The 27,286-nt window shown below is 38.6% G+C and overlaps 1 protein-coding gene across 7 annotated transcripts in view; it reads right to left on the reverse strand.

Moving 5' to 3' along the window:
• The window catches only part of GAB1 (GRB2 associated binding protein 1), a 67,444-nt gene that overhangs the window by 37,834 nt on the left and 2,324 nt on the right, over window positions 1-27,286 (reverse strand). For 5 of the 7 annotated variants that reach the window (XM_017732650.1, XM_017732649.1, XM_017732648.1 and 2 more), the window contains exon 2: window positions 310-604. In XM_017732650.1, the coding sequence (XP_017588139.1) occupies window positions 310-604 (295 nt within the window). Of the gene's footprint in view, window positions 1-309; window positions 605-11,843; window positions 11,928-16,964; window positions 17,110-27,286 lie in introns of those variants that run through there. The other 2 variants (XM_017732654.1, XM_017732653.1) reach the window with 2 other exon arrangements.

The following is a 27,286-nucleotide window of genomic DNA, read 5'->3' on the forward strand; positions in this document are numbered from 1 at the left end:
GAATTCCTTTGATGATTATGAAGATCTACTGCTGTGCATGATTTTACTTAGAGATTTTTCCTATACTCCCAAGACCTAACATGACACAGAACAGAAAAGCGTCATCCAAGTTCTACGGCACACTTAATTTGTAACAAATTCTGAATATCTCCCTCTGTTCTGCTTGCTTTTATTCAGGGTAACAAGGAAGTTTTAATGCCAATACACACAAGTTTTAAAACATATGCCAGCTAAAGATAGTCATCTGGTCTTTGAAACGTTCTTCACATGTAGGCACTGCACTTTCTTAGAAAAAGCAACAGAACTTACCCTCATCTGTAGGGTTGAACCCACAGATATCACAGATACATCGAACCCACTTATTCATCTCCTCCTCGCTGTCTGCTACCAAATAGAAAACTCGGTCTATAGTGTTGATATCAAAAATATAGCTGTTTTCAAACTCCTTTTTGTTGAATGTTAATCCAGCATCCACTTGTTGACACAAATTTAAGTCAATAATACGGATAGGCTTCTTGGCATGGTCATTTTTGTAGTATTCCAATACATCTGGATCCCCTGTTAAGCGGCCACTCCGAAGCACAAACCATCTTCTCTTCCATGCCTGGAAATTGGGGAGAGAAAAAAGGGAGAAAAATTAGAAGGAAGAAATCAGACTTTAAGACCTGTTGTGTATGGTTTCAACCTGGGTTGAACCCTGTACTAATAAGTAGTTCAATTTTTATTCTAAGAGGTTACACATCAGATACCCACATTTGACGTTATTTAGGTATTGTTACAGCAGTGGACTTGAGGATTAGTGAATTTGTATTTTAAATTTTATATCTTGGCTTTGTTTATAACAAGTGGATATATAAATTAAATCACTGTTTACAAAATGAGAAAGCATGAATACACTAAAGAAAAAGTGGGGTGGGACCAGGAGAGGGGGGAAAAAAGCACACACAAAGGGCTTCTGAAGAAAGCTCTCATAGGCATGGGAAAAACAAAATAGAATACATCTTTAAGTGCTCCATGGTGTTTTGTTTCCAATATCTGTTGTTTCAGGCTGATGCATTTTAACTGAATTTTTCACTGATACTCAACGATAGCGACCTGCATTTAAAGAACAGACAATGCTCACATTGTACACTCTCCTCAATGCCAGGGCACGTCTGCACTCAGAACCTCATCATATTCCTACAGTAGTACTTCTTACAGCAAAAGAGCAACATTATTATTTTTTGAAACCGTTAGAGAGATGGGGGTGGAGAGAATGACCAAATGTTATAGTTTTACCATGTAGACCTGGTCTTTGGGGAAGATACAGAAGAAATGAATTTGATAGTCTGACACTGTGCTTATTATACCAGCCCTCCTGATGCTGCAGAAAGACCCTGGTCTGAGAGAAAAGCAAAAGCAAAATGTCTCATTCTCTAACTAATCCTCAGCTGCCTTTCATCCCGTGGGCCTCCATCACCTGCCATAATTCTCATCAAAGACCTTAACTCAAACCATGCAACCAAGCTCAGCATACAGCTGTCCTGCTGCTTCCAACTGCATCTTTACTGCCCCACTTGGCTGCACTTTTGTTCCTCAGCAATACTGTGCTAGCAGCTTCTTTATATAGTGCCAGGATAATGGGCACAGTGGAAGAAAACAGACGTACTGTCATGGCCCACTACGAGAGCTGCACTGCTTTCACACTGAGAAGTCTGAAAGCAGAGCCCAGACACAGTGGGGAGCCATCACTGTGTCATCCATTTGCTCTTATACTTTTCAGCAAAGTTGGAGACCAAGGTAAATCAGTGCAGTAGCCAAGCCACTGTGCATTACCCCACAGAACCACACCACACCCCAAGGCACTCCACCTGAAATTTCTTTAGGAAAGCCAAACAAGATGGTCAGCTAGTCCTTTGGAAGATTAAAAAAAAACAGCAGAAGAAATGCATGAATAAGACAGGTGAGTGCATTTTCCTTTTGACCAGCCATGGCTGTGTCCTAACGAAGGAAAGAAATGGAATCAGCAAGGATGGTCCCAGAAGGGGTCAAGATGTGTGATGTCCTTTAAACACTGGGACAGCAGCTTTGAAAACAAGAGTTTCTTACTATGTATTAGTGAAAGATTCAGAGCCATTTTTGTGAGGCACAAGAGTGGATCCATTTAATTTTTTGTGGCTGCTACCTTCAAACAAACTTGTGGAAGGAGGACATAAGGGAGAAAGAGCAAGAACTCCACTGCCATCTCCGAGCTCTGAACGAGTGCCGTCAGCTTTGCCCCAGAGACTCACAAAACCCTCATTGTGAAGTAGGCATGCCTTTTCAGGGTATCAAGCTTAGAAAGCTATTATGAAAAGATAATACAGAGAACAGGAGAAAGGGAAAAATGACAGACAGCTTAATTAAGGCTTGTGTTCCATTCTCCAACTACCAAAGCTCTAAAAGTTGGGTTTTTTTAAAAAAATGTCTATACTTTACAAAACAATTGTATTTATTTTAATTCTGAATAACAGCATCTGTCCTTAAATGCTGAACTGTGTGAATCAAGTCATAGTCTCAAGCAACTATTTCCATGGTAGCAGTAAGTTTAACTGGATGAACAGTTAAAATGTAGAAGATATAAGAGATTAAACCCCTTCAATTTAGATTTCAGAAGTGAGTATATTCTAGTAGCACAGCTGGATAAGCACCATTTAACAGTGACCCAAAAACATTGGCAGAGTTTGTTTTGTTTCCCGTTTCCAAATCAAGTGACAACTTAGATGTTGGGATAACAGGAAACTTCAGTAGCGGAGGCTCTCTCTCTGGGCAAGGCCGATCACAGATAACTGCTACAAACTGCTTCAGAAACAAGCTTTATCTTTAACCTCAGCCTTCAGTCACTCAGATGAAATTTTCAAAGCAGAAATCAGGAGGAAAGAGATTTGAGATATGAGAGGAGCAAGAGCAGTTGAGAAGCATGATGCGTTTTGTCTCACAATTTGTGCAACAACAAAACCCCATGCAAAAAAACTCCATCAACTCTGTATCAACCAGGCGTGCCTCTTCTAAAAGTTTATTTCTTGTACTGTGTCAGGGAGTGAAAGGTTCTTAGCAATCCTGACAATTTCTGTTGAGTATTAATGAGTAAATAGGACTCTAAAACTGAGAAAAACCAACCAGCTAAAAAGAATTTCTTTGCAGCCCTTCAGGCTACAAACCAGCAACTATAAAGTATTTAAAACATTGAATTTAGCCTGCTAGCACCTGCTACTATTTTTGAAGAGTTTTCACATAGTGTATATGCGGACATTTATTTCAGTCCTATAGTGAGTCACACTCTCTGAAACTGGCACAGATTATATTCAAAACCAAAAGCAATTCCATAAACTACACACTAATAAGGCAGATACAAAGGTTCTCTGGATTACAGTACAAAGCACAATTTAGCAGCAGAATAAAGCTTAAAGCTAGACAAGCGAACTGACATCAGCACCCTTGCTAATCATAGTACAAAAGTCCTCTATACTTTGTCAAAGTGCAAAATGAGCTCACATAAATCACTCTTTGTTATTTGAAAATATCTGGGATTCTTAAAGCTTGATCTATTTTTAACATTTTGAGTATTTGTCGCTGCAATGAAAGCTGTGCACTGCCCCACTGAAGTATAGAATAGTGTGTTATTTGTGTTATATGTGCAAGGAAGAGCTTCTTCAGCAACAGCTTTCCAAAGAGAAATCTCTAAAAGAGAGAGTGCACATGTGCAAATACGTACTTATGCAAGTTTTATAATCTTTTTTTTTTTTTAACCCATTTGGTCATTTTTGTTTGAAAATTTTGTGTTTCCTCTTACAGAAGAGCATGCTACAAACTATTTCTCATAATCGCCCAAAAAGATGCAACCAATTTATGACACAGGACAATTAAAGATACCAATTATTTATCTGTCACATAACTGATGGTATTATAAGCCATACATTATCCAACACTGGTTTTCTGTGCTAGAAGTCAACTACTTTAAGTTTGAAAAATCAAAAAAACAGCCAGTATACAATTTAAACATTTTGTACAGTTTTTTAATTTTGGGAAGAAAATTGAGCAAATTTTTTTTAAAAGAAAGATTTACTCAAATGTATAAAATGTGTTATTAATATAAAGAGGGTTTAAAAATACATTTTATAATTATACTAGCACTTAGTCACTAAACACTGCTTGCAGAGCAAATACCTAATTCAGAAGAAAAATGGCTCCTTTTGTAAGTGCTGTAAGGCAAACATCATGGCAATCAAGTTCACCAGAAGCCTGTGTAGGCTTTGTAAATTATTACAAAATACAGTTTAACAAGGTTTGCTGCTTTTCTCTGAGTCTAAGAAAGGCCTTGTGTGCCTCTCAGCTTGTTTTCTCCTCTGGGCTGCACAGCAGATCAGCTGGCCTAACACAGGACACCACCATGCCTGCCAAACATTGTCCTGCTTCTGTCATGAGACCATCGTATCATGAGACCATCATAACTATAGAAACGAGCTTGTTTGCTTGCTTTTGAGGGAGGCTGAAATGTGACAAGCTGCTCACCCACAGAGCATCAAATGATCAAAGGAACAGTGGAATTCTGTATTTTTCACACAGCATTTTAGTTTACGAAGTAAAACCAAGGTATTCCTACGATTAGGGTTTTATTTCCCTAAGGTATATGCAAACTACTGGTTTCAATGTGAATGAATGAGCTAAGAAATTGACAGAAAGCATCATGCAGCAGTGTTAGGGCTTAGTTGTGGTTTTTTTAACTACTCTAGCTAAAGTTGTATGCAGTACACAGAATTTACAATATATTCTATTTACAAGAGGCATATCTGTTGAAGAAGTTGTAGCTATACTTCCCTTAATCTTTACATTTAGCGATTATTTTCCCCTCCCCTCTCCTCATATTCACTCGAGATGTACCTCATTCAGCTGTTGGCTGTAGTTCAAAGATGTAGGAAATAGGGGATGTATGTGTAAATGGAAAGGGAAAGGAAGGAGGAAGGGGCAGGAAAGAGCAGATAATTTATATTTTTATAAAAGGATTTAACCTTCCATTTAGATCCCCTTAAGCTGTTGCTCAAGAGGCCCAAATGATTACATGACACGTTTAAATAAAAGCTTAGAGATGTTAAATCAAAGACAGCTTTTTCTGGTCCATTTTTTACAGATTTTGCTCTCGCATGGCCGAGTAACTTCTTACTGATATACTGATCGGTTATCCTTCTGTAGCTTCCTACTGTTATTACCCACCATTCTAAGGTTGCTTAAAGCTGATTTTCCTCTTCTAGCACATTTGCCACCATTTTTCTTCTGGGTAGCATTAAGTAAAAAAAATCTTTCAAAACTGCTCCACACTGGCTAAGCTGAAGAGGATATCACTTATACCCCACTCCAGTAACACTGCTAATAAACCCAAGAATAAAATTACAAATCTCAGGCCTTCCTTCTCATCTCTCAAGTGAGCAGACATTTGTGCTTAGGTTTGCATCTCTGTACTCACAGAGTACTTTAAAAGGGCACTATTTGGCATCCTTGGCATCCTCTTTTCTCAGAGACGTCAACTAAGACCTGGCAGAAAGAAGTGACTTACCCAGGGGCACAAGGAAGATGCCAAAAAAATACCTGGTGTTTCATAAATGCGCAACAAGACATTTCATTGCTCCAAAATAACTTATGAAGTAAACAGAAGGCAGAACATGAACCAGAGAGAAGTAGGAACAGCAAAAGACACAGCCTGAGGTGACTTCATTATGCTCTTGCGGACATTTAAGTCCTGTAGCTACTATTGAGCATTTTTCAATTGTCTGCTGGGATCAAGATTTAATTTTCTTTATGCTTTTTGCTCCCATCTATTTCATCTATTCCTCTCTTTCTACTTATTTTTCAGTGCAAATTTTAAACAGTGGAATTGGTACACGTCTTTGACAAACAACCAGAAGAAGGACCCCAAACAGAAGTGGAGTATTTCTGCTCCTTTTTGCCTCCACATTTCCAGTGTCCAGGTGTTCCAGCCATCGCAGAAGACAAACACACCTCTGGCACAGATTCACTGACTCGTGTGTTAGACCCGTGCTCTGCATCCCAGTAGAAGCTCAAATGAAACAAAACTAAAAGTGTTCCTTCACACTGTGGTTCTTTTTAAACCCTGTTTGTGGTCAGCATAGACCAGCAACAACTATCACGGAGAAGCTTCATCCCACAAGGCACGTACTTGGGAGGACTGCCGGGAAGTATCAAAAAGAGGTCACATTAGGTAACGATACTTCAAGTACAGGACTTTACTTTTTCCACTTGCTGCTCTTCTGGCTTGCAGGACTAACTCCAACATGGTGAAATTGCAAAATTTCAAATGTTTTTGCTAAGAAATTAACGCTTGTAATTTCCCTATGTATTTCTATACAGATTTCTTATTTTGGGGTGTTTTAAAGAAAGCATTTTCTGTAAATCTTTTAAAACCTTTTTGGTTGGTTGGTTTTGTGGGTTTTTTCAATTGGTTTCTTTTTTACAGGCCATATCATGAGCACCAGGAACTGAAGAATATGTAATTACTAGTTATTTCTGAAACCCTTGTCATGACACCAACTGCCAGTAGACATCCTCTTGTCCTCTTCCCTAAAAATTATGCCCTTTATTTTTTGAAACATAAGACAGAACAACTAAACTGAGCACAAAAAAACCCAAAGGATGTTTAGTGTCTTAATTCTATACAGCAGAAACTGCAATTCCATGATTTGACAATAGTCCAAACATTCTACTTTTAGTAGTGCTTGATACTAAGAAATGTAAGCACATTGCTGGAAAACAAACAAATGTGATATGAGGAAAATACTGAATGTGTTATGACTTTCTTTAAATACTTAAGACTTGTTTTCCAGGAAGCACCATCCTTTCTCACTGAGCAAAATAAGGAAAAAACAGTCTCAGTGGAAGTTTCCACTCTCCTGGCCATCATCCTGATCATCTGTTCCGAATACACACAAGGCCAAAATTTCCTGTTTTCAAACTATTGTCACCATTTTCTAGTCTTGTGCTGTCGATTCTAACTTTAGCTTGTTAAATAAACAAAACACTGAAAATACAGCAGAACAATACTTCCACACACATTTACTGTGAGCTCTGTTTCATAACTGATGTTTCAGCACGTGAAGTAGTCTCCCTGCATTAATTAAAGCTCCAAAAAAGGTGCAAAATAAAATGCAGACAATGTAGCACAAACTGCTGCTTTATTTTGTGAATCTGAAACTAACTGAATATCTTCCAGTTATCCAATATCTCTCCATTTTGCATGGGAATTCTTAATTTTTTCTTGCCTTTTGCATCTTTTTTTTCCACATCCTTATCCCTACTCCCAATGTGCAGTTGTGCAGCCAGGTCTGTATCATCTAATTCACATTAAACCGATCCTTATTACAATTGGTTTCAGTAAATACTTTTCTGCAATATGCCAGAAATTTTCTAATGGCAATCACAAACTTACTCCTGCGCACCAGGGAATTTTCACCATCTCTTCACCAGAGGACAACTTATTCAGACCTATACAGAGCAATAAAGCAGAAGCCCTGCAGCAGCAACAGGACCTGAGCCCTCATTTCACTGTCTCCAAACCAGGACCAGTGACCAGATCATCTCTCTATATTCCTACATCCTCTAATCCAATTAAAATGCCTAGAAAAGTTCCATTGGTTCTGACCTCTTGCAAACCCACCTTTTCACTTTTGGTTGTTCTCCTTCACCACCCATCCTGTATGGCCAAGACATAACTCCTAGGAACTTGCCAGGAACATGTTCCCCATCACTGATATGAGCTTTGCCATCTCCTCTCATTGCTCCTTCTCACTCCTTTGTCAGCAATGAAGACACAACACTGACATGGCATGAGGTTTGCCTCGGCACAAGAAGTATAGCTGCTTGCAGGTCCCTTACTCACACATCTACATGGTCTTTGGTTTGCTGCCTTGTTTCCCAGAATAATGTTTCCCTTTTTCTAAAATTTGGTCATTTCCTCTCTAATCATGAGCATGCTCTGATCATCCCCCTCTCAAGCCTTTCCCATATTCATCCTATTTGAATTAATGCTGCCAGGAGAATCTCCCTTCTCTCATTCTGATTACATCATCTTCTATTTAAAGTTCTCCATTTACTGACTTGCTTTATTGCACTTTTCATACCAGGTTCGGCTCATTTTTCCTTCTCCCCTACATCTCTCATCTTTCTTCTGAAGGCTTCCTGAACCAATAAGCAAGGGCAAGACATCTCCCTCCTTCAGATTCCTCCTAAAAATCAGCCTCTTTGACAGTGCTTGTGATCACCCAACCAAATTACAACCTGGCTTTGCATCACATGGATTTATTTAAGAAATAATGTTTTTGCGTATTCACCAGACAAAGGTTTATTTGTTGTTTTTTTTTTTTAAGTTGCTTCAGACTTTTCATCAGCTTTTAATTAGAAGTCACTTCTCCGCACAAGTCTTAATCTAAGAAAGCAAACCATTCGGAGTAGGCTCTGCCCTGTTTTTAGAAGTCTCTGTACATTTCTTATCACAAGGATTACTACCATGCTGACAGGACCCCCTTAACAAGACAAGGCAGAGAAGACACCAGCCATGCAGTTTGACTTGAATTCCACTGAGCTCATGGGTGTAGGTTGCATGAAAGCAACACCCAGAAAAATAAAAAATTTAGTATTTTAAATATGTGAAAAATTCAAAGCTGAAAAGTCAAGCCGACACTCCACTGATACCAACAGCAGCTTGCCCACATAGGCTGGGGATTAACTATTTCACCATATATTTTAATCTCTTCATTCCTCATTTCCAAGGAGTACAGTAATTTTGAAGCAGTTTGTAACAAGTTGGGGAAAAAATTCCCATTTTTCCAGATCACAAGCCCAGTGCTTCTTGTAATATTTTGTACAAACTGGGTTTTGCTTTTTTCCCTTCTTATTCACCCATGTAGATATCTATCTTCATCATCTGTGAAAGACTTACACACAAGGAAAAGCAAGACAGGACACTAGAATCTTGTAAAAACCTGCAATTCCTAACAGGAGTTTGGATCCTCTAAAGGACACTGCAGTATGACGATACAACACATGCTTGCTTCACTGCTTCATGTTTGGATCACTCAAGCATGCTCATTTTGCAAACAATATAAGAGATTTCTACAGATGACAGGAGGCCAAGCACATAATCTCTTCAACAAAATATTCATAAGCTTAAGTCCTGTGCTTTGTACTCCCTATAAAAGAAAGGGGATTTGAGCTACAGAAGCATCAGTTTCTCCAGCTTCAATAGGGAATGATGAATTACAAGGGATTTAGCAATGAATTAAGGATGATGGTACAAAGATACCACAAAGATAATTTCTACAATTTGCCTCCCAAGTGACTAACCTGGTTTAACCTACCAGTTGTATTAAAGAAGCTCCTACCCATCCATTAACACACAGTCTCCAATGGAAATTCAGTCTCCAATGGAAATTCTGACTATGTTTTAAATAATCCCTACAAATTAAACTTAGGACATGTTGACACTCCATCCTTATCCATTCCTCATGAGAGCAAGGATGTACAGTTGCTGACATCTTTGCAAATCAAGTATATGCAGACCAAAGCAGGAGCCTCTCTTGCAAATGAGTCAGCCACTGCTCCAGCAATGAAAGGACTGATACTTACTCAAGCCATTTTCCTCAGGCACAGTAAAGGGAAAGCTAAAGGAAACCTATTGTTCTGCCAAAGCTTTACAGGGATAATCAGCACAGTCATTTTTATATACTGTGAGGCATTGCAAGGAATTCCTTATTCATATATAAGGAACATGGAATTCTTCCTCTTCATATAAAAAAGGGGAAGAATTAGGAATGGCAATCTGCATTTTAACACTAAAACTATTAACTTTCCCATTACAAATCACCATATCTGAAATGTGCAAGTGCAGAGATGGCAGGGAGAGTTGCTAAGAAAAGTAAAAGCTAAGATAAAATAAAAATCAACATTGTGTCTGATAAATACATTTTCACTTTACAGGGCTGAAAATATTTACCAATTAGGCTCCAGCAGTTTTTTCTGAGCAGAACTGACCTGAAGAACTCCAGAGAAAAATTAATTTCAAAATAAACAAGCACAAAGTCCAAATTCTTTGCAAGATACTATGATACATCAATTCCTTTCAGTATGCTCATTAACCCTGAGTTTCTATTGTAGCAAAAACATTGTTTTTCCAACAATGCAAACAATACTTTTAGATTCAAATAACTCACTGGCAGTAACAAAATGAATAAGAAATTCAGAAACCAGCAATATCACATATCAATAGCAATTTCAACTACATACCAGGATACTTGAAAATTAAGATGCTTCAATATAATTACTTGGATTAGCTTACAAAACACTCCTCCAGCTCTCATCAGCTCACATAAAAAAGTTTTCTATTCCTTACTGGACTGTAACAGTACCCTTGTGCCATATATTATTGGGATGAACAGCTTTGTAAAACGTAACCACCACAACCAATTCACAGCCGTGTGAACAGCCAAGGAATTACAGACAGCTCTTCAATAACAGCACAAATACTAAGATAAACTGCATCTTTTAGAGGGCTGTATTAATATACCTAGCACATGCCCACAAAGTACTGAAGCAATACATCACAGACATCACAGAGCTTCTGCCTGCACTTCATGGCACAAAACCTTTCTTTTGTTTTTTTTCCTTTTTTCTTTCTTTTTTTTTCTTTTTGAGCTAGTGATACAAGTGAACAAATGGGTAGAGAGGTTTAGGCTCTTGCTTCAGGAACAGAATTTACTGAGTCAAGTTGTAAATCAAAATGAAAGCTCTTTTTGAACAAAAAAAAATTCTAGCACAAAGATAACATTCTTTAAGGAAGCCCCTGTTTACCCACGCCAATTCTCCACATACCTAAGTTACAAAGCAGAAAAGTAAGCAACATCAAGAACACATTCTTTGACTAGTTTACCTCTTCAAGTCTTCAGAAAATTTAAGCAATGTAGCCATTTCTGTAGTTGTGTCTACCCCAAAATAAGCAAAGCTTTCTTTTTCCTGCCGGCTTCCCACCTCACTCTACACCACCCTATCCTAGTAACCTTTGACCAACAGGAAGCAGACACAATGGACTGAAAATAACAGCAATTGTAAGATTTCAAATGATTTAATACATGAGGGGTGGGCTTAAGATTTGAAAAATTTCCCTTGCTTTGGTTTTTCAACAGTCGCTTAAAGCATGTTATCTACATAGACTTAAAATGTTAGTTCAAAATCCTAGGTTGAATGGAGCTAAAAACTGTGAAACTTTTATTGGGCACTACTAAGAGCACAGAGGTACAAATTCTTACATGCATTGAGATTTTAAGTCCTAGTCATTAGGCTGTTATATACAACTAACTTAGTTTTCCAGCAGAGTAAGCAAGAGCAGTAGAAATTTCTTAGAACATTATGTCTTTATTTAAAAATACTTTTATTTATTGGAGCTTTTAGATCAGAAATAGGTATATGTCCCATAGAATAAGAAGACATTCATGTAAGAAATGCAATCGTCCATTTTAACACTGCAGTTAAACCATGGTGATGGAAAGGCACAGGTCAGTTTGCTAATACAAAAAGGACTTTTGCTAACTCTGAGTAGCTGAGATGCACTTTGTGGTGTGGAAGGAAAGATCTTTACTCCACACATAAAAGCCCAAGCAATGATCCCATATATCTCCTCATTAACAGTAAAAAATTCATGTGCTTTAGATTGTACCAGCAGCTTGGCACAAACACCGGAGGGCTACAGATTCCAAAGTCCAAACAGGCAATTACAGCGTTTCTTTTTATTAGTTTTAATGTTTTTTGCCTTGCACCCCAAGTACCTGCTGATTATTGTATTGCAAAGTCACAGTCACGTCCCAGGTTCCTCCTCTGCGGTTACACCACAACATGCAGAGGTCACAGTCAGAAGAACAGAAGCACCAACTCAGAGAGAGACCCACCTCTTGTACGAGAGCTATACTGTGTTTTCTGTATAAAGGAAGGGGCAGGGGGTGGGATAAAGAGTCAGTATCATTTTTACACAGACTCCTGGTCCTGAGCACAAGACGACCAAACCCAAGGTTCTCCCACAATCAGAGAGGTTGGTAATGTCCTCTGCCTTGCAAACACCAAGCAAAATTTCAAGCTGCAAGTATTACATGGAATTGTCACAAGCATGCTGAAATGCAAGGTCATAATAATTTCCCAGCATTATTAATGTTCCAACATAATTCTGAGTACATTTGCTACCCCACGCACACACTTTATCAAGCATTCACTGCACCTCTATTGCACATTAGGCACTGCTCCATTTCATACACGTTTTAATAATGGAATTACAACAGAAACATTCTTTTCTTGGCAGGGGAAGCTCAGGCACTGCATCTCTGCAGGATGAGACTGGATCTACCTTGTCAATGCAGTATTTCATTAAGGTCTGCTAGAGCTCAAAATAACTAGAGAGAAGCCCCTCATACCCCTCAGTATCCAACAACAACTTCCAAATACAAAACATCCAAGCAGGGCATGAGCAAGCTTCTGGGCACAGTAGCACAAGCCACCACTGACATGTTACAAGAGTAGCTTGAAGCACAAATAGTTCAACAAGAAAAGGAAATATGAGGTCCTCAGCCAGCCTGCAGTTTAAGAGTCCCTTGAAACCACTCTGTCTGCTAATAGGACCCTCCTCTTCCCTTCCCCCATTTTAAGACACAACCTGATGCCATCACACCAAGGAATAACAGAGAAAGGATATCCTGCCTAGATTTTCCATTATACAGATCAAATCATCAATCCAGAGAGGTCTTTGCTTACACATGGGATAAAAAGAAGATGCTTCCAACTGATAAACCCTGAGAGGAAGCAAGGTTGGCTCCATGACTATTTTTAAGTAGTTAGCATTCACACAATGGCCTAAAATTAATGGCCAACCCCCAGGGTCCATGAAACCTTCATTAAAAATAAAATGAAAATTAAAAATAGGGAGTTAGGATGTTTGAGAGGAGAAAAGCAAAAACAAAAGAACTAGAAGGTGACAGATATAATTATGCTTCTTCCCAGACTCACCTTCAATTCAGTTTGGATGCTAAATTTAAGTAAATTAAAAAATAGGAAGCTTTATGTCATTTTCTCTAAAAACTAAGCATTTCCTTCAACAACTGCTGGGAGAACTCTTTCTTCAACAGCTCTTGTCATTTTGACTAATACTCTTTTGCTGAAAGTATCATTTGACAAAAAGTAAGTCAACAGAGAAAAATAAAATTATCTTTATGTAGCTGTATTATCAAAGGAGGAACTTGTTTCCTAGCCCTCATTTCCAAGGCCAGATACCACAGCTGTGCTGCAGCTCCAGCTGAACAGCTCCCTACGTTTCACTACCTACCAGACAAAGGGCATTTAGTTTACCAAATGGGCAGTGTTACACATTTAGCTCAGTTAAAAGCATCCCACATCTAAGGCTTCATCTAAGTGTAAAAAAAGTCACGCTTTGTACATCTGGACAGATGATGAATACAAACATCTTTGGTATAATCTAAGGATAAATAATTTAACTGGCATCATTTCAACATTAAATTCACTAAAAATACATCTTATATCAGGCATTTCTCTGGATAAAGAACAAGATGAGGCAAAAGACCCTGTAAGATCATCCTTGTAATCTAGGAAATGCCCACAAACTGAAGACATTTTAAATATCACCATTCATCTCCACATTTTACTGCTAAGAAGGATTTCTTATTTTAAGCATTCATCCTTGTGGAGGTTGTTGTTCTTGTTCTTATTAATAACAGCATCCTTGTGATGACTAACTAAGAGACTCGTGGAAAACAAAAATTTCTGATCTCACCACAAACTATTCCCCTCCTCCTCTGTGAACTCGATAAAAAGTGAACAATTAGCCTGCTGTTTGCTCAGTACAGTGAGATTGTTCATTTCTTCATTTGTATCAGATCACATCACGGAATAGAGAAAACATTAAAAATACTTTAAAGAAAAATATCTACCATTAAACTACCAACACTGCTCTGAGAATTTAAACCCCATCTGATTTTTATTATTTCTTTTGTAGTTTTGAGCATATTCAAGTGTTAGAGCCCCTTTACCTTATCTGGTTTGCAAAGTACTTTGCATTTTTATGTTTTGCTCTTTGACATGAAAAGCAAGCACTGCATTATTCTTCTGCTTTTTTCATCTTTTTTCGTGAGAGTTTCATAACTGGTTTTATTTCACTATAAAAATGTTTAATTTTTAACTTATGGGCAGGAAAGAAACTCTAAAGCAGGACTCCTTGTTACTTTATTTGTTGTCTTTCTTATACACCTAAACGGCATCTACTTTGTTTACTGACTGGAAGCTCTTACCACTGCCAGCACTTCAGGAACAGTGTGACTGTGGAAAGGGAAAAACATGTTTTTCTACATTTTGTTTGTCATCTAACAGAATTATAAGGTACACATGCAGAAGTTTCAAAATATTTTTAATAGTCGATAACCTCAAATGGACAAAACAATTCAGCAGGTACCTTATCTCAACTCCGAATTTAACCCTTCTCATTCTGGAGCCACTTATGAGTAATAATAACTCATAATGATGTAATGTAATAAGTAATAATGATTTGCTATGGCACTGGTTATTTTTCAATATCGGTATCATGACATTGAAAAAGTATATTCTATTTCTAACAATGATGTTTTTTAGTCCTTAAAATGGAAAGAGCTTTGAGACAACAGCAAGAGGCATGAAATCCGAAACAAGATTTAATTTTGTACAGTACCTTGTACAAAATTTTCCACTTCTTAAACTTATATATCACAACATTATTTATGTGAATCCAGTAAGGCACACTTTGATGATTTAAATTTGAACAGGTTGTTTTGCCTCTGCTGCAAGCCTCTTCCTCCCAGAAACCTGCAGAGCTGAAGCTGCTTATTCACAACTTGAATCATGAGAGAAGAACTAAGACTAGTAATAACAATGTCAAACCAGATTTTTGGAAATCAGTGAAGCAGAGTGACTGTATCTTCGCTGTCACTGACTGCACAGGCAAGACACTACTAATGGCACTTTATTTGTACTGCTGCCCTCAGCTCCAGCCCCCAGCCAGGCAGGTGCCACTTCACTGGAGCTAATACATGACTTGAGAGCACTTGTTATGTTCGACAGGCAGAGAGGCCAAAGGCTGAGTGACATGGAAACAAAGGCATTCTCACTTTTGATAACAGGCTGATGTGCCAGAGTGGCCAGAACGTCCATTCTTACACTCCCATTTAAAAATTTTTTATAGAAAGTAAGACATATTCCAGCAGATTGGGCAAGTCAACTCAGATTTTACTAAAGCAAAATTACACCACAGGCCAGTGAAGATCAGAAGATTCTGAGGATGGGATGATGGCATGATATAGCCAGAGTGTTTAGATTCAAAAACAAACTTTAAAACATAAATACTGCTAGAACTGCTCACATCAGCTACTGATGGACACAATCCAAATTGTTTCAATCCAGAGAAAAATTATTTTGGTGATCAAAGTCTCTGAATCCAAGTAATAATAAAAAGCACTTATATTAATGTCTTGGCACCTTAACCAAAATATGCTGATCAATCAATTTGTTAGTCATTTCATGACTAATAAATAAGCATAACCAGTATTTACTGTATGCTTTCTACCTCTTACAACTCTGCTCAAACACTATAATAAAAGCATAGTTTAATGGTTCACAGTTTAATGGTTTGCCATACTATGAATTCCTCCCCACAGTGGCAGGGATAGATGATTTTCTGCAATACCTTGTGCCTGAAATAGACGTACAAATTAAACACCTTCTGCCTGACAGCATGGGATGCAGCTTGGGGGAGAAGCTATAGGTGAACTTCTCTTAGCATTTAAAAGAGGTATGACATCATACTGACAGAATTGTAAAAATTCCCACAGAATGTAAGAAAAGTTTCAGTGATTTTATCACACACAACAGAAATGAGCTGGCAGGGTAGAGGCATATACAAATAACTGCTTTCTCTTTGATTCACAATATTTAGATTGTTATTTCCAGACCAGGTAAAACAAATTGGTGTTATGATACTATTGTTAAGCTGCATGTATAAACATACTTATGCACCTTTGGAGGCAGGCCAGCCAGCTCAGCAAACACATTACAAAAGAAACAGCAAAGAGGTAGAGCACGAGCTGCTGCTCGGGTTCACCCACCAGGCTGTTATGGGAGGTGGGAAGGAAGAAAACAGCACAAAACAGTGGAGCAAAATATGTTGTGAACACACTATTTTAAGAAATGTGGCAAGTTTCTTGGAAAAAAAAAAGCTCAAGAGTTGGTTCATGCTTAGCAAAATAACTCCTGAACATTTGATACAGACAGACAATCAAGTATTTTCAATCACCTGGCTTAACCCGAGGCAAAAGAAACAAAGAAACAGCAGATACAGATTTCTTACAGTGAAAGGAAAATTGGTGGGCAAAGCACAAATTACCATCAGCAAAAATTTTAGCCAGTAGAAAAAAAACTATTTGTTTTCTTTAAGAACAAAGAATAAGGACAAAAAACACATTCTGGGTAACCCAGATCTTCCAATGCATTTTCTAAGGAGGAGGTCTCAGTCTTACCCCCCTCTCTTCTGCAACAGCTCAGGCACTTGACTCCAATTCTCCACTCTACCCAATATTTACCTAAAAAATGACATTAAAAATACTTTTTTTCCTCATTCCAGTCAGGAGAGAAGTTTGGAGACAGGTCATTTACAGCTGTTTTCCAGGGGACTCAGTTTACAGATACAGAGTTGAAACAAGTATATCTGAACCAAGAGAGATTATGGATTTTTCAGCCATTACACCCAGCCTATATAAGCAGAAAAAGAGTTATAACTTTTAAATAAGAAAGGCAGACTAACCAATACAGTCACAGATTAATCTCCCTAGCTTACCTTCTGTCTTGGTGATCCTGAAGTCACTTACCTGTTCCAACAGCCAACAGGGCTGAGGTATCAACCCTGGAGTTCATGTTCTAAGCACACCCAACATGCAGAAAGAAGAAAGCTGCATGAAGAAGTAAAGCCAGTAACTCATGCCCTTTGGAAAGGGTCTTGTGAGGTTTCTCATTCCTGATTTGCTCTCCTTCATTCACGGGAGACACTCTGGAAAGAGTAAGCTGGGTTGCACTCATACTAACAAAGGAGGTTTCTATTCTCATACTCAAAGCACTTGCCTTGTTTCATGGAAACACTCCATAATTTTATATTCTGTTCAGAGGAACAGGTCCTTCACTGGCAAAATACAGCTGCATAACAAGGCCTGACTTCCCCTTAAAGTAAAAAGCAACTGCAAAGTAGTGCCATTAACAGAGTAGCCCCAAACATTTCAAGAAGCATCAGGACTTGACCAAGGTCTCCAAAAAGGAGCTCTTGCAATAATTCATACTTGAGAGCAAGCTAAAGTTGAAATGGAAAATATTTTCGTAAGTACACACACCAGATATTGTAAAAATCAATTCACTTCAGTCTACAATACAGAAAGATAGCTACAGAAAAATAACACTTTGTGAACAATTCAAAAGTTTTTTTTAAATGCAAAAAATTAGAACACTTGTCAATTCATTTATTTTCTAAAGTATTTGGTATTTGTCGTGGTTTGACAAAAACCAGGCTGTGCTAAACCAACACATTTGAGGAAACTTTACTTGATTTTGCATATAAATTATTGGCCTGCCTCTAATTTGCCTATCACTGATAGCCAGTATAACCCTGGATTTTAAAACCAATCACAAGATCATGTCTCCCATCATCAAGCTATGCCATTTTTAGTAAGCCAGAAAATGAAACCTGAAAACTTGATGTGCATTTGCTCTGCAGTTCACAATCCACACAATACTGGTGTCTGTAAACAGTACAAGTTTGTGATTTTGTTTATTGTCAAATACACATGAAAGAACATTCTCTTCACAGGTGTATATTGCCCCACTTCTTCACACACTGGAACAGGCTGTTGTCGTAGATTTTTGGTTTTGCACTGGCTTTTTTTGTTTTTTTTTTTTTTTTGACACCAGATCCAAAAAAGCTCCTAGACAAAGGTCACTTTCTTGCACAACTGCCAAATAAATAAACCACACTTGACAACAGAATTCAGAAGATAACACATTGCTGGGGTTCCCTTGCCAAAAAATAGACTCTCTGTGCTTTTGTCTCACTGGATGTGCTTATTAGTGTCATACAGTACTTTCTCTAGGCAGAAGTAGTAGAAGAACTGCTCAGGACTCAATGGAAATTACAAATCTTTCTTCTGTTTGTTCCCAAACTCCCAACAGATTAATTGGACTGTTTTTTAATACAGAAAAATCTGACTATACAGCAAGAGCGGTCACTACCAGTCAGAATAGCAGTCCTGACCTTTCAAACTTCTGGTCTAGCAACCCTTGCATTATAAATATCGTAACACTGTAGATCCAGATTAGAAATTTTGTAGCTTGCTAGCAAAAGCAAAGCTCAAATATAGGACTAGTCAAGCATAATACTTTTAATTTGAAATTCAGTGTTTTCAATGAGCTCCTTAAAACAAGTAGCATGTGAAGAAGTCAGGTAGGGTTTCTGTGCACCACCAGCTCTGGTATGAACATGTGCTGCCTGCCACACTGCTTGTAAACAGGACAGGCAAGAGGATAAGGAGTGACACTCACACTACACCTCATCACAAAGGCAAAGCCAACCTGCAGGAAAAACACAGACACCCTATAAAACCAGAACAGCAATATATACATTGCAATGTTCCATAGGAAGTTACACAAAGCATATCCTTCCAACATTAACAGTACAGAATTTCACAAAGAACAGCAAAGCATGATAAAACTAACACAAGGCTGACAGTGATTTTAAGAGAAAACTTAAAATCATACAGAACCTTACTTTTAAACACAGAAAGATGGAACATCCTTCATCAGCCTCCAGCTGCTGCAACGATTATCCAGGGGAAAAACCCGGCAAGATATCCATTTCTGTCTCACTCCAAGGAGAGCACTATACTTATTTAGCATCAGCTCCCAACAGCAATACAACTGAAAGCTCCGCAATCTGGTAGACTCCATGAAGTTTAATCATCTAATGAGATTACCTCATCCGTGTGTGGTTTCACAATGCAGTCTCAACGGTAGCCCATTATGCCAGTCCCCTGACACGCAGTATCAATCATGCTAATCAGCTTACTCTGCTATCACTCCTACGGAGACACACTGCCACGCACAGAAACCAAAAGCTGGCACAGTTTCTACCCCACAGGTTAAAAGGGATTGTGGAGAAAAAACACTGCTAGCTCCAAGCCTAAAATAAATGTCACTTCTATCCAGCAGGTTATGAGCCATGTTCCACTATTAAATTTTACATACATGTGCTATGTATTCTATACGACAGCACTCTCATGGAGAACATGAAGTTCACATGTAACAATTTACATGTTTACAGTTAATAAATATCAAGTTGGAAAAATCTTAAAGCTTCACAGAACATCAGTAGCTGCCTTTTCTGAAACACAAGCATCTTCCCCAGGTACCATCAAGTGGAGCTCTCAAAGCACAGGCCCCTGCCCGTTTTACTGTTACCAACATAAAAATGCTACAGTAATTAATGCTCTTCATTCACCAATGCCAGAAGCATCCAACCTCAAAGTAACATAAGGCATGTACAAATAAAACTTGTTCTATTTGACAGATGAGGGTAATGAGAAAACCTAAATATTACTGCTAAGTGTAGTCTGTATTTCGTGCTTTGGTTGCAAGTAGAAAAATAACCCTGAGTTTTGATGTTTTCCAAGGTAAGACAGGGATACAGCTGTTGTATATAAATAGTTAAAATAACCAGGGACACTACACAGCTCAAAAGACAAAGAGAATAAGCCCCTCCAGCATCAGGTTTTATACAAGAAAGATTAAGCAGCTTGCCCAAAGAAGTCATGGGCAAAAATCTAAGACATCCCCGTTAATTAGCACTACCTTATCATACTGGCTTTACCTGTTACACTTTTCCCAAAGCACCTGGAAATAGTGCCACCTGAATTTCAACACATCTTCATTCAATGAAGGAAATTAACACATAGTTAACAATACCACTTTTTTTTAATAGCTACATGAATCTAGACTTGACTGGGGAGTATAGAACAGGTCACCCTAACACCTTCTCTAGTGTCTCCTTTTACCATTAGGTGCTTTCAATAACGTGATGGAAAGGGAAGGGAAATTAGATAAAGGAGACCAGACGAGTCCCATAAAACTATGATCTCATCACATTGAGCTTGAAAAATATAGAACCACTTAAAACTTGATACAACCTATAAGACGTAAGGATGTCAAATTAAAAAAAAAATATCAAAAAGACAAAAAAAAAGGAAAAATACACACACAACTAATACGAAGCAGCTTTACACACTTACAACCCTGATTATCAGCCCATTTTGCTGGGCCAAGCATCCCAAACTCCTCTGAAAGCAGTCCACTGCCAGAATACTTACTTAAAATGGAAATGAAAAATGGGAAAGACCAGCATGGCAATGTCAGGGCAATAAGGCTTCGGACCTTGTTATCCCAAATTAACTGCCTTGTAGGCCACTGACTCAGTTGGCCCAACAGAAGCCAGGATCAGACTTGGGACTCTTGTTTTGCTGAGCAGTCTTTTTTTTTAGAGATTAAGATACCAAAAAGTAACTTTGCGGAATTTGACATTCGAGACAAAACACATATCTTTGAAAATATCTACATTTTCTGCCCTACTTTTCCACAAGCATACTCAATTCAAGCAGTTCTATTTTTTAATAGGATATCATTTTTGCACATCCCAAAGTGAAGGCAAACAGCTCTAGTTCAAATAACTAAGTAAAGACTTACAAATAATTTACCCTTGCTACCCAAATATATACTAGCCCTTCAGAACAGAATATAAAATTGTTAATATAGTTTAAAAACCACACAAAATCAAAACCATAGATACAAATTATCAATGCTTCTTCCACTGTTACAACAAAATAACTGAGCTGATACAAAGGAGACAAGACAGAGGGGGGGGAGGGAAAATGCACGTGTCTTGGCTACAAAGAGATGTGTGCAAGAAAAATATAAATCTCTAATACTGTTTTACTTCATCTAAAGTATCAAATATTGGTATTAAAAGCAGCATTATTATTCTGCCACTAGTATAACACTGAAATCTACCTAGAAAGGGCAACTGCTAGTCTCAGTGAGCATGGAACACTCACAGTGCAAAAGTGCCTGTCTTTACACTGCTGAGCTGTTAATAGACTTAAATATTTAAATCTGCCCCATCCAGGAACTTTCTATTGTTTTCAAATGCGAACAATATTCCAAAAGTCTGAGACCAAGATTTTCCTTCCCACCCCCCACAAAAAGCTCCTGTTGAAAAACACTGAAAGGCTTTCCAGGGTCTCTCAGCCTTCCTACTGAAACAATTTAACAGGGATAGAGGACAAAGAAGGACATCTTGCTTAAACAAACCAGTAATTATCTAATTCTTACTCCTTTTCTCACACACAGCTTACGACAGAGATCCAGGACCAAAAGTCATTAGCACAACCAGTTAAAACATGATTTAGCTAAGACAATACTATAATGGGAGATGTTAGGCAACCTAAAACTTTGAAATTCATTGGATGGTCTATCTATGCTACTTGAATGAGAAGTCAAAAAAAGTGTGAGTTGCACTCTCAGTGTGGAAAATAAACAACAAGAGATCAACTTTACATGAAGTTTGTTTTACCATGCATCCCAAGTTTGCTTAATGCCTCTGTGTGATATTCTATAAAATAGTCATTTGGATTAAAATAACTCTAAGCTCAGGTAGGAGAGTCACATAAAGCCCAGGGAAGCTGCATTAGGATGAGAGAACTCATTTCTAATAGCAGAGCACAGACTTTACTGGCTTTCTTGTTGGGGTTCCTCTCCCCTGCCACAGGGTCCTGGGAAAGGGGACCCTGGGGTAGAGGCATGGCCTAGGCATGGGGTCTCCCTGCTCCCTGGTCACATGTACCCTAATCCTGTTCCCCACTGGTTATTTTGTGTTCCCCTGCCCAGGAAGGACCCTGGTTGTCCCATTATTGCGCGGTTCTTCAGCAGTCCCCCAGCCATGCGGCTGGAGAATAAAGATCTCTGAAACTTCTATCAAGAATCAGTCCCTATTTCTTTCCACGGGCCTTGCTGTCTAATGCATGTTGCAGGAGACCCCACTGCAACACTTTCTGTCACTCATTTAGCAGTGGGACCATTTTCCTCCCACAATCATTTTCGTTATTCACAGCAGAAAGGCACATCATGGCCAGAAATAAGCACATTGTACTGCTGACTAGACCCAGCATCACAGAGATACCCAGGAAATTGCTCATTATCATGAAAAACCAGTGAATCACCAAGAGTGCTCAGAGGACAAAAAAGGGGGAAAAAAAGTTGCCCTGAAAAAAAAAAAATCAAGCATATCAAGTCACTATTCACCTTTCTGCTCGTTTTTCTGGAGGATGTGGAATGGGGAGGAGGGATAGGAGAGAGCAGTAGGTAAGAATTCATGCATGCAGGTGACCAATCATTCAGAGTAGACTAAATTAAGAAATTGCCTTCCTTTTGATAGAAACCAAGTGATAGATTCATGCAACTCCTGGATTTGCTTATTGTTGTTGATCTCCAAGGTCCTAAAACACTTCTCCTAGTGCAAGATAGGCATCTTAAAATTGCATGAACATGAAGCAACCAGTGAATGGAAAAGTGTGAAAGACAGGAAGAAACTGATTTTCAGTGCAGGACAAGTAGGAAATAGGGATTTGTGAACTGCAATTATAAAAATAATTTTAAAAAATTTTCCAAGTACTGCCACATATCAGGAAATTATTATCTCAAGCTTGGTATGCAAGACTATAATCATGCTTGATGCCTGGTAACTCCTTTTGGGTCATAAAAACATGCTATTTCTGGCACATTTCTCGTTGGTCAGAACCTACAGATTGCTCCACACTTCTAACCAGGGCATTGCAATGGGTGCAAATGTTGAAAGAAGGCTTTAAGAAATATCTTCCCACCTGACAGTAATTTCTTTCTGACTCCATTATGATGAAGCAGAGTGTGAAGCTGCACTGGAACTTACACCCACAGAAAACTTTAAAGATGAGAAAATGCTTCTGGAGGTGGACATTTGACCACATTACGTATGGGATTGGGGTTGTCTGGGTGTTTTTGTAATTTTGCATATTTAAAAGAGTCTGTCCTGGGAAAGTGCAGGTGCTCCTCAGGCCAGCATGCTTTCAAACCTCACCTACAGGATTTGTAATGGATGCAGTTCAGAACCACAAACCTCAACATATTCGCTCCCCGGCACCGCCAAGACCACGTCTGTAGAAAGGCATATCTCAGCCTGCCCTCGCAGCTCCTGCCCAGCACTCTGAACACGCTCCCTGAACAGCATGAGACACACACACACATTTATATACAGGCTGATAAACACACTGCATCCCAACTGCTCCGAGCGAGGAAACTTGACTGCTTCTACTGAGCTTAGCCCCCGCCAGCCCTCTCAGACAGGCGGGCAGGGAACAACCATTACCAGGGGACAGACCAGCTGAAGAGTAAGGAGCTCCAGGGCGTTGTCTTACTAATAGTCAAAATAAAAAGCTGGCCTAGACAAGTCTTCAGAGGCAGCAGAGCTCTAGCAGAGTGAGCTCTAGACCCAAGATGTTGCTAATAACCAGCCTGAGATATCTTCTAATCTCTGTAGTGCAGATTCAGGGCTGAAAATAAAGGATAACATCTTTTTTTGGAATCTGCCTCCTGCCCCTAATTTCTGTTCTACATTATTACATACAGAGATATGGTATGCATACACCAGAAAAAACATGATTTTACAATTATAAATTACCAACATTTGGTAAGACAGTGATTTCAACCATTGTTCCAAGACTACCAAGTAGTCATTTGTTAACATATGAATTGAAACTACATGAGATTTCATGGTATAAATTTACAGTCAAAAAGAAAAACAGAACAGTCTCATTAATTTTACTTACTAAAAGCACACTTGAAATATTTCACAAAGTACAGCAAGTTTTATGGAAGAGGGGGAAGCACTGAAGTACACACATGAAATCAGAGACAAGACATATGTATAGGGTAAGCTGTTCCAGGTGCAAAATACCATGGAAGAAAGAGACCTGCAAGAAGAGGGAAAACTGATTAATCAGATCCAAGACCTGATGAGTTAAAGCAGCATTAGCTAGCAGTAATACACAGTGTGTACTTGTGCAAAGCCCTGCCCACACAGGGCCAGCTCTGTGCCCTGTCCTGCTCTGGAGGGATTTGTGGGGTGGCACACACCTTGCCATCCACTGAACCTCCTTCTAGGGCCACAGTTTTTCCGAGGCCATTTGCAGGAAGGATGTCTGTACACACTGCACGTGGCTGCATCTTTGATACTTTGGCTTCCAGATTCCAACTTAAAATGGAAAGCTGGTTGTATTTATTTGTACTTGATCAGAGGTGCCTCTTAAGATCATAAAGAAAACAACTCTTGCTCATCCTCCAAGAATCTCCCCACAGCTGTGCACGGGTGCACACACACTTGCAGACATGTATCTTGAGTGGACAGGGAGAACAACAATTGATTTCCTGCAAGTGTAACATCCTGTTGTTTTTCCAAGGTGATCCAGAGAATTATCACAATCCCAGATGTTTACAGGGGGAAAGAGAAACTACAGCAACTCTGCACAGGATGAGACAGTTGACTGCCTAAGCACACACATTATTCTAAATGCAAATTCAAAGTTTCATTACTTTTTCTATAGAGGCTCTCTGTTCCAAACCCTGGAACGGCAAGCTGTAGGATATTAACAAGCATACATTTGAGTTTCCAGTCACTTCAAGTGTGTCTGAGGCAATGAACTTATACAAAGTATTTTTAGACTTCCTGCAATCAACTGTCCTCCCGGCATTGCTCAATATGACACAGTTGTCTGAGGGATGCAGTTGTGCTAACATACAGTTTAAAGTTTCATTTCTGTGTTTTCCATAAAATAAGTACTGGCAAATTTGCTCATCCAACAAGTTGAATCACAAGTGATTAAGGGTCATCTAAGCTATGCCATATTGTGTAAATGCTAATTAAATTATAAAAAGTAACTCATTTTATCTACAGAAGATAATTGTGTAAACTAAAAAAAACACTAGTAATGACTGGGCGTGTGTAGCAAAAATAGATGGCTAAATTCTGCACAGTAAAGTTTTGCCACTACAGAGTCTCACAAGCCTAAGGTTAGTCTTGCCTGGAGATAACCTACATCGTCTGTGATGGAAAACAAAGAAGAAAATGTTGCCTCAACTTTACACATCCTGCAGGATAGAAAAACTGATCTCTAAGAACTGTCCTGCTTCCTGGTGTAGGGCAGAAAATAATAAACAGTTGAATCATTTTGAGGAGGAGTTAGGAGAGGGTGACAGTTGGTATCATCTTGGAAACTTATGTGTCCAAGAAATAATCAAGATATATCAGTTCAAATATGGCAAGCCAGTCAGAATATTTCAATACAAGATGTTCTTGCAAGAAAATAAAATGGACAGGGTGATTACTGGAACAACCTAATTATTCAGCAGCATTGACTAACAAATCACTATTTGACGCAGCTCCAGACTATCCACTATTATAATAAATACTGTCATTAACCATGATTAAGCATTATCTCTTATGAAGACGCTTCAAATGAAGGAGCTTGCTAATTAGCTGTGTCCTACATCTCAGAGCCAACAAAGGAATCTTAGAAGTCTTCTGCTACCATTTGTAAAAATGGGTGACTAGGACTGGCCTAACAACACGTTGATGACACTTCTTCCATTAAGAAAACAAAAGATGCCATCAAGACGTGGTGCTATGATTTTAAACTGTTACTGATGCGTTTCTTTTGGACTGTGACTGCTCTTGGTGCACTTTAGCACTGTGACTGTCAACTTACAGAAGAAACTGACTGCTACTTTTGGCAACTTCCTCAATTCATTATCTCCCCATTACTGCCATTACTATTAGAATACTAAGTCACAGAAATATTAATCACACTGCCAACTATTCAGACAAAAATTATAATAAGTTTCACAGACTAAAGCTGATGTAGAGACTTAACTGAATTGCCTTCGATTAAAGGCCCAGCTGAAATTACAATGCAAAAAAAGTAGTTCATTTTAAAGAGTCAGTTTTCACAGTAGTGTCCTGTTGCAAAGAAATTTAAATTCTTTCTGAAGAATGACATCAAAATGACCTCAGTTTCATGTTAATAAGAATGACTGTTTTCCTCAGTCTAAATGATATCAGACAAAGAATTTAAATGAAGGAAATAGTCTTGGGGAGGGGGGAATCCTCTAAAAATGGTGAAGAACTGAGCAAACCAATCAGAGTTACACTGAATGATTCAAGGCTGCTGAGGCTTACAACAACATGTACATGGGACAGTAGAGCATTGTATTCCTTTTTTCCAGTTATAATCTTCATCTTGATAAAACCAAGAATAGTTCAAGGAGTTAAAAATTAAGCCACATACAAAGCTAAGGATCCCTTTTAGTAAGCATAGAAAACATTTCTTATTATGATAAAAATGGGTTGGATTAACTGTTTAAGCAAGAAGAAAAAAAAAGCTCTTTTGCCTCTTTCTCCTCTCCGCTTCTATGCGGCAAAACCAGCAGCTTCACAAATGGATTATCAAAAAAGAAGCTTTATTAATTTGAACAAATTTCATACATTGGGTAAACTGTAGAGGGTCCTTCACTGGGCAACACACATGCAAAAGCATTCAAGCATCTGTTTTATGCAACTGTTCCTTCTCTTTCATGTCACATGCATGGAATTTTTCTGAAATACTATCTGAACGCAAGACTATTCTTGCTATCACCTGCACGTCCAAAAGTAGCACAAGAATCTCAAAGAGACCTTGCCCACAGGTGCAAATTCCAAAATTTTGGTTATAGGCTACTGTTTTCACAACAACTTCAGTCCATGTTTAGACATCCAGCAGCCCAGCACAAACAGCAGTAGTTCCAAGAGCAAACCAAGTCTCAGCTTTTCAGAAGTCAAAAAGAAGAAAAGAAAAAAAAAACAAAACACCAGGCAAAACTCCAGTTGCCACACTGACTTTGGGTTTACATGTGCAAAATATCAACAGTGACAACAAAAGGCATTGCACGGAGTCCAAACTAACAACTCTTGCATTTGACACCTCTCAGCTGTCATGGTATTTAGCCAATTGACTCACATCAATCACTAGGAAATACA

This window comes from Corvus brachyrhynchos, unplaced genomic scaffold (genome assembly GCF_000691975.1).
Source record: "Corvus brachyrhynchos isolate BGI_N302 unplaced genomic scaffold, ASM69197v1 scaffold444, whole genome shotgun sequence".
In the NCBI taxonomy this organism is placed as follows: domain Eukaryota; kingdom Metazoa; phylum Chordata; class Aves; order Passeriformes; family Corvidae; genus Corvus; species Corvus brachyrhynchos.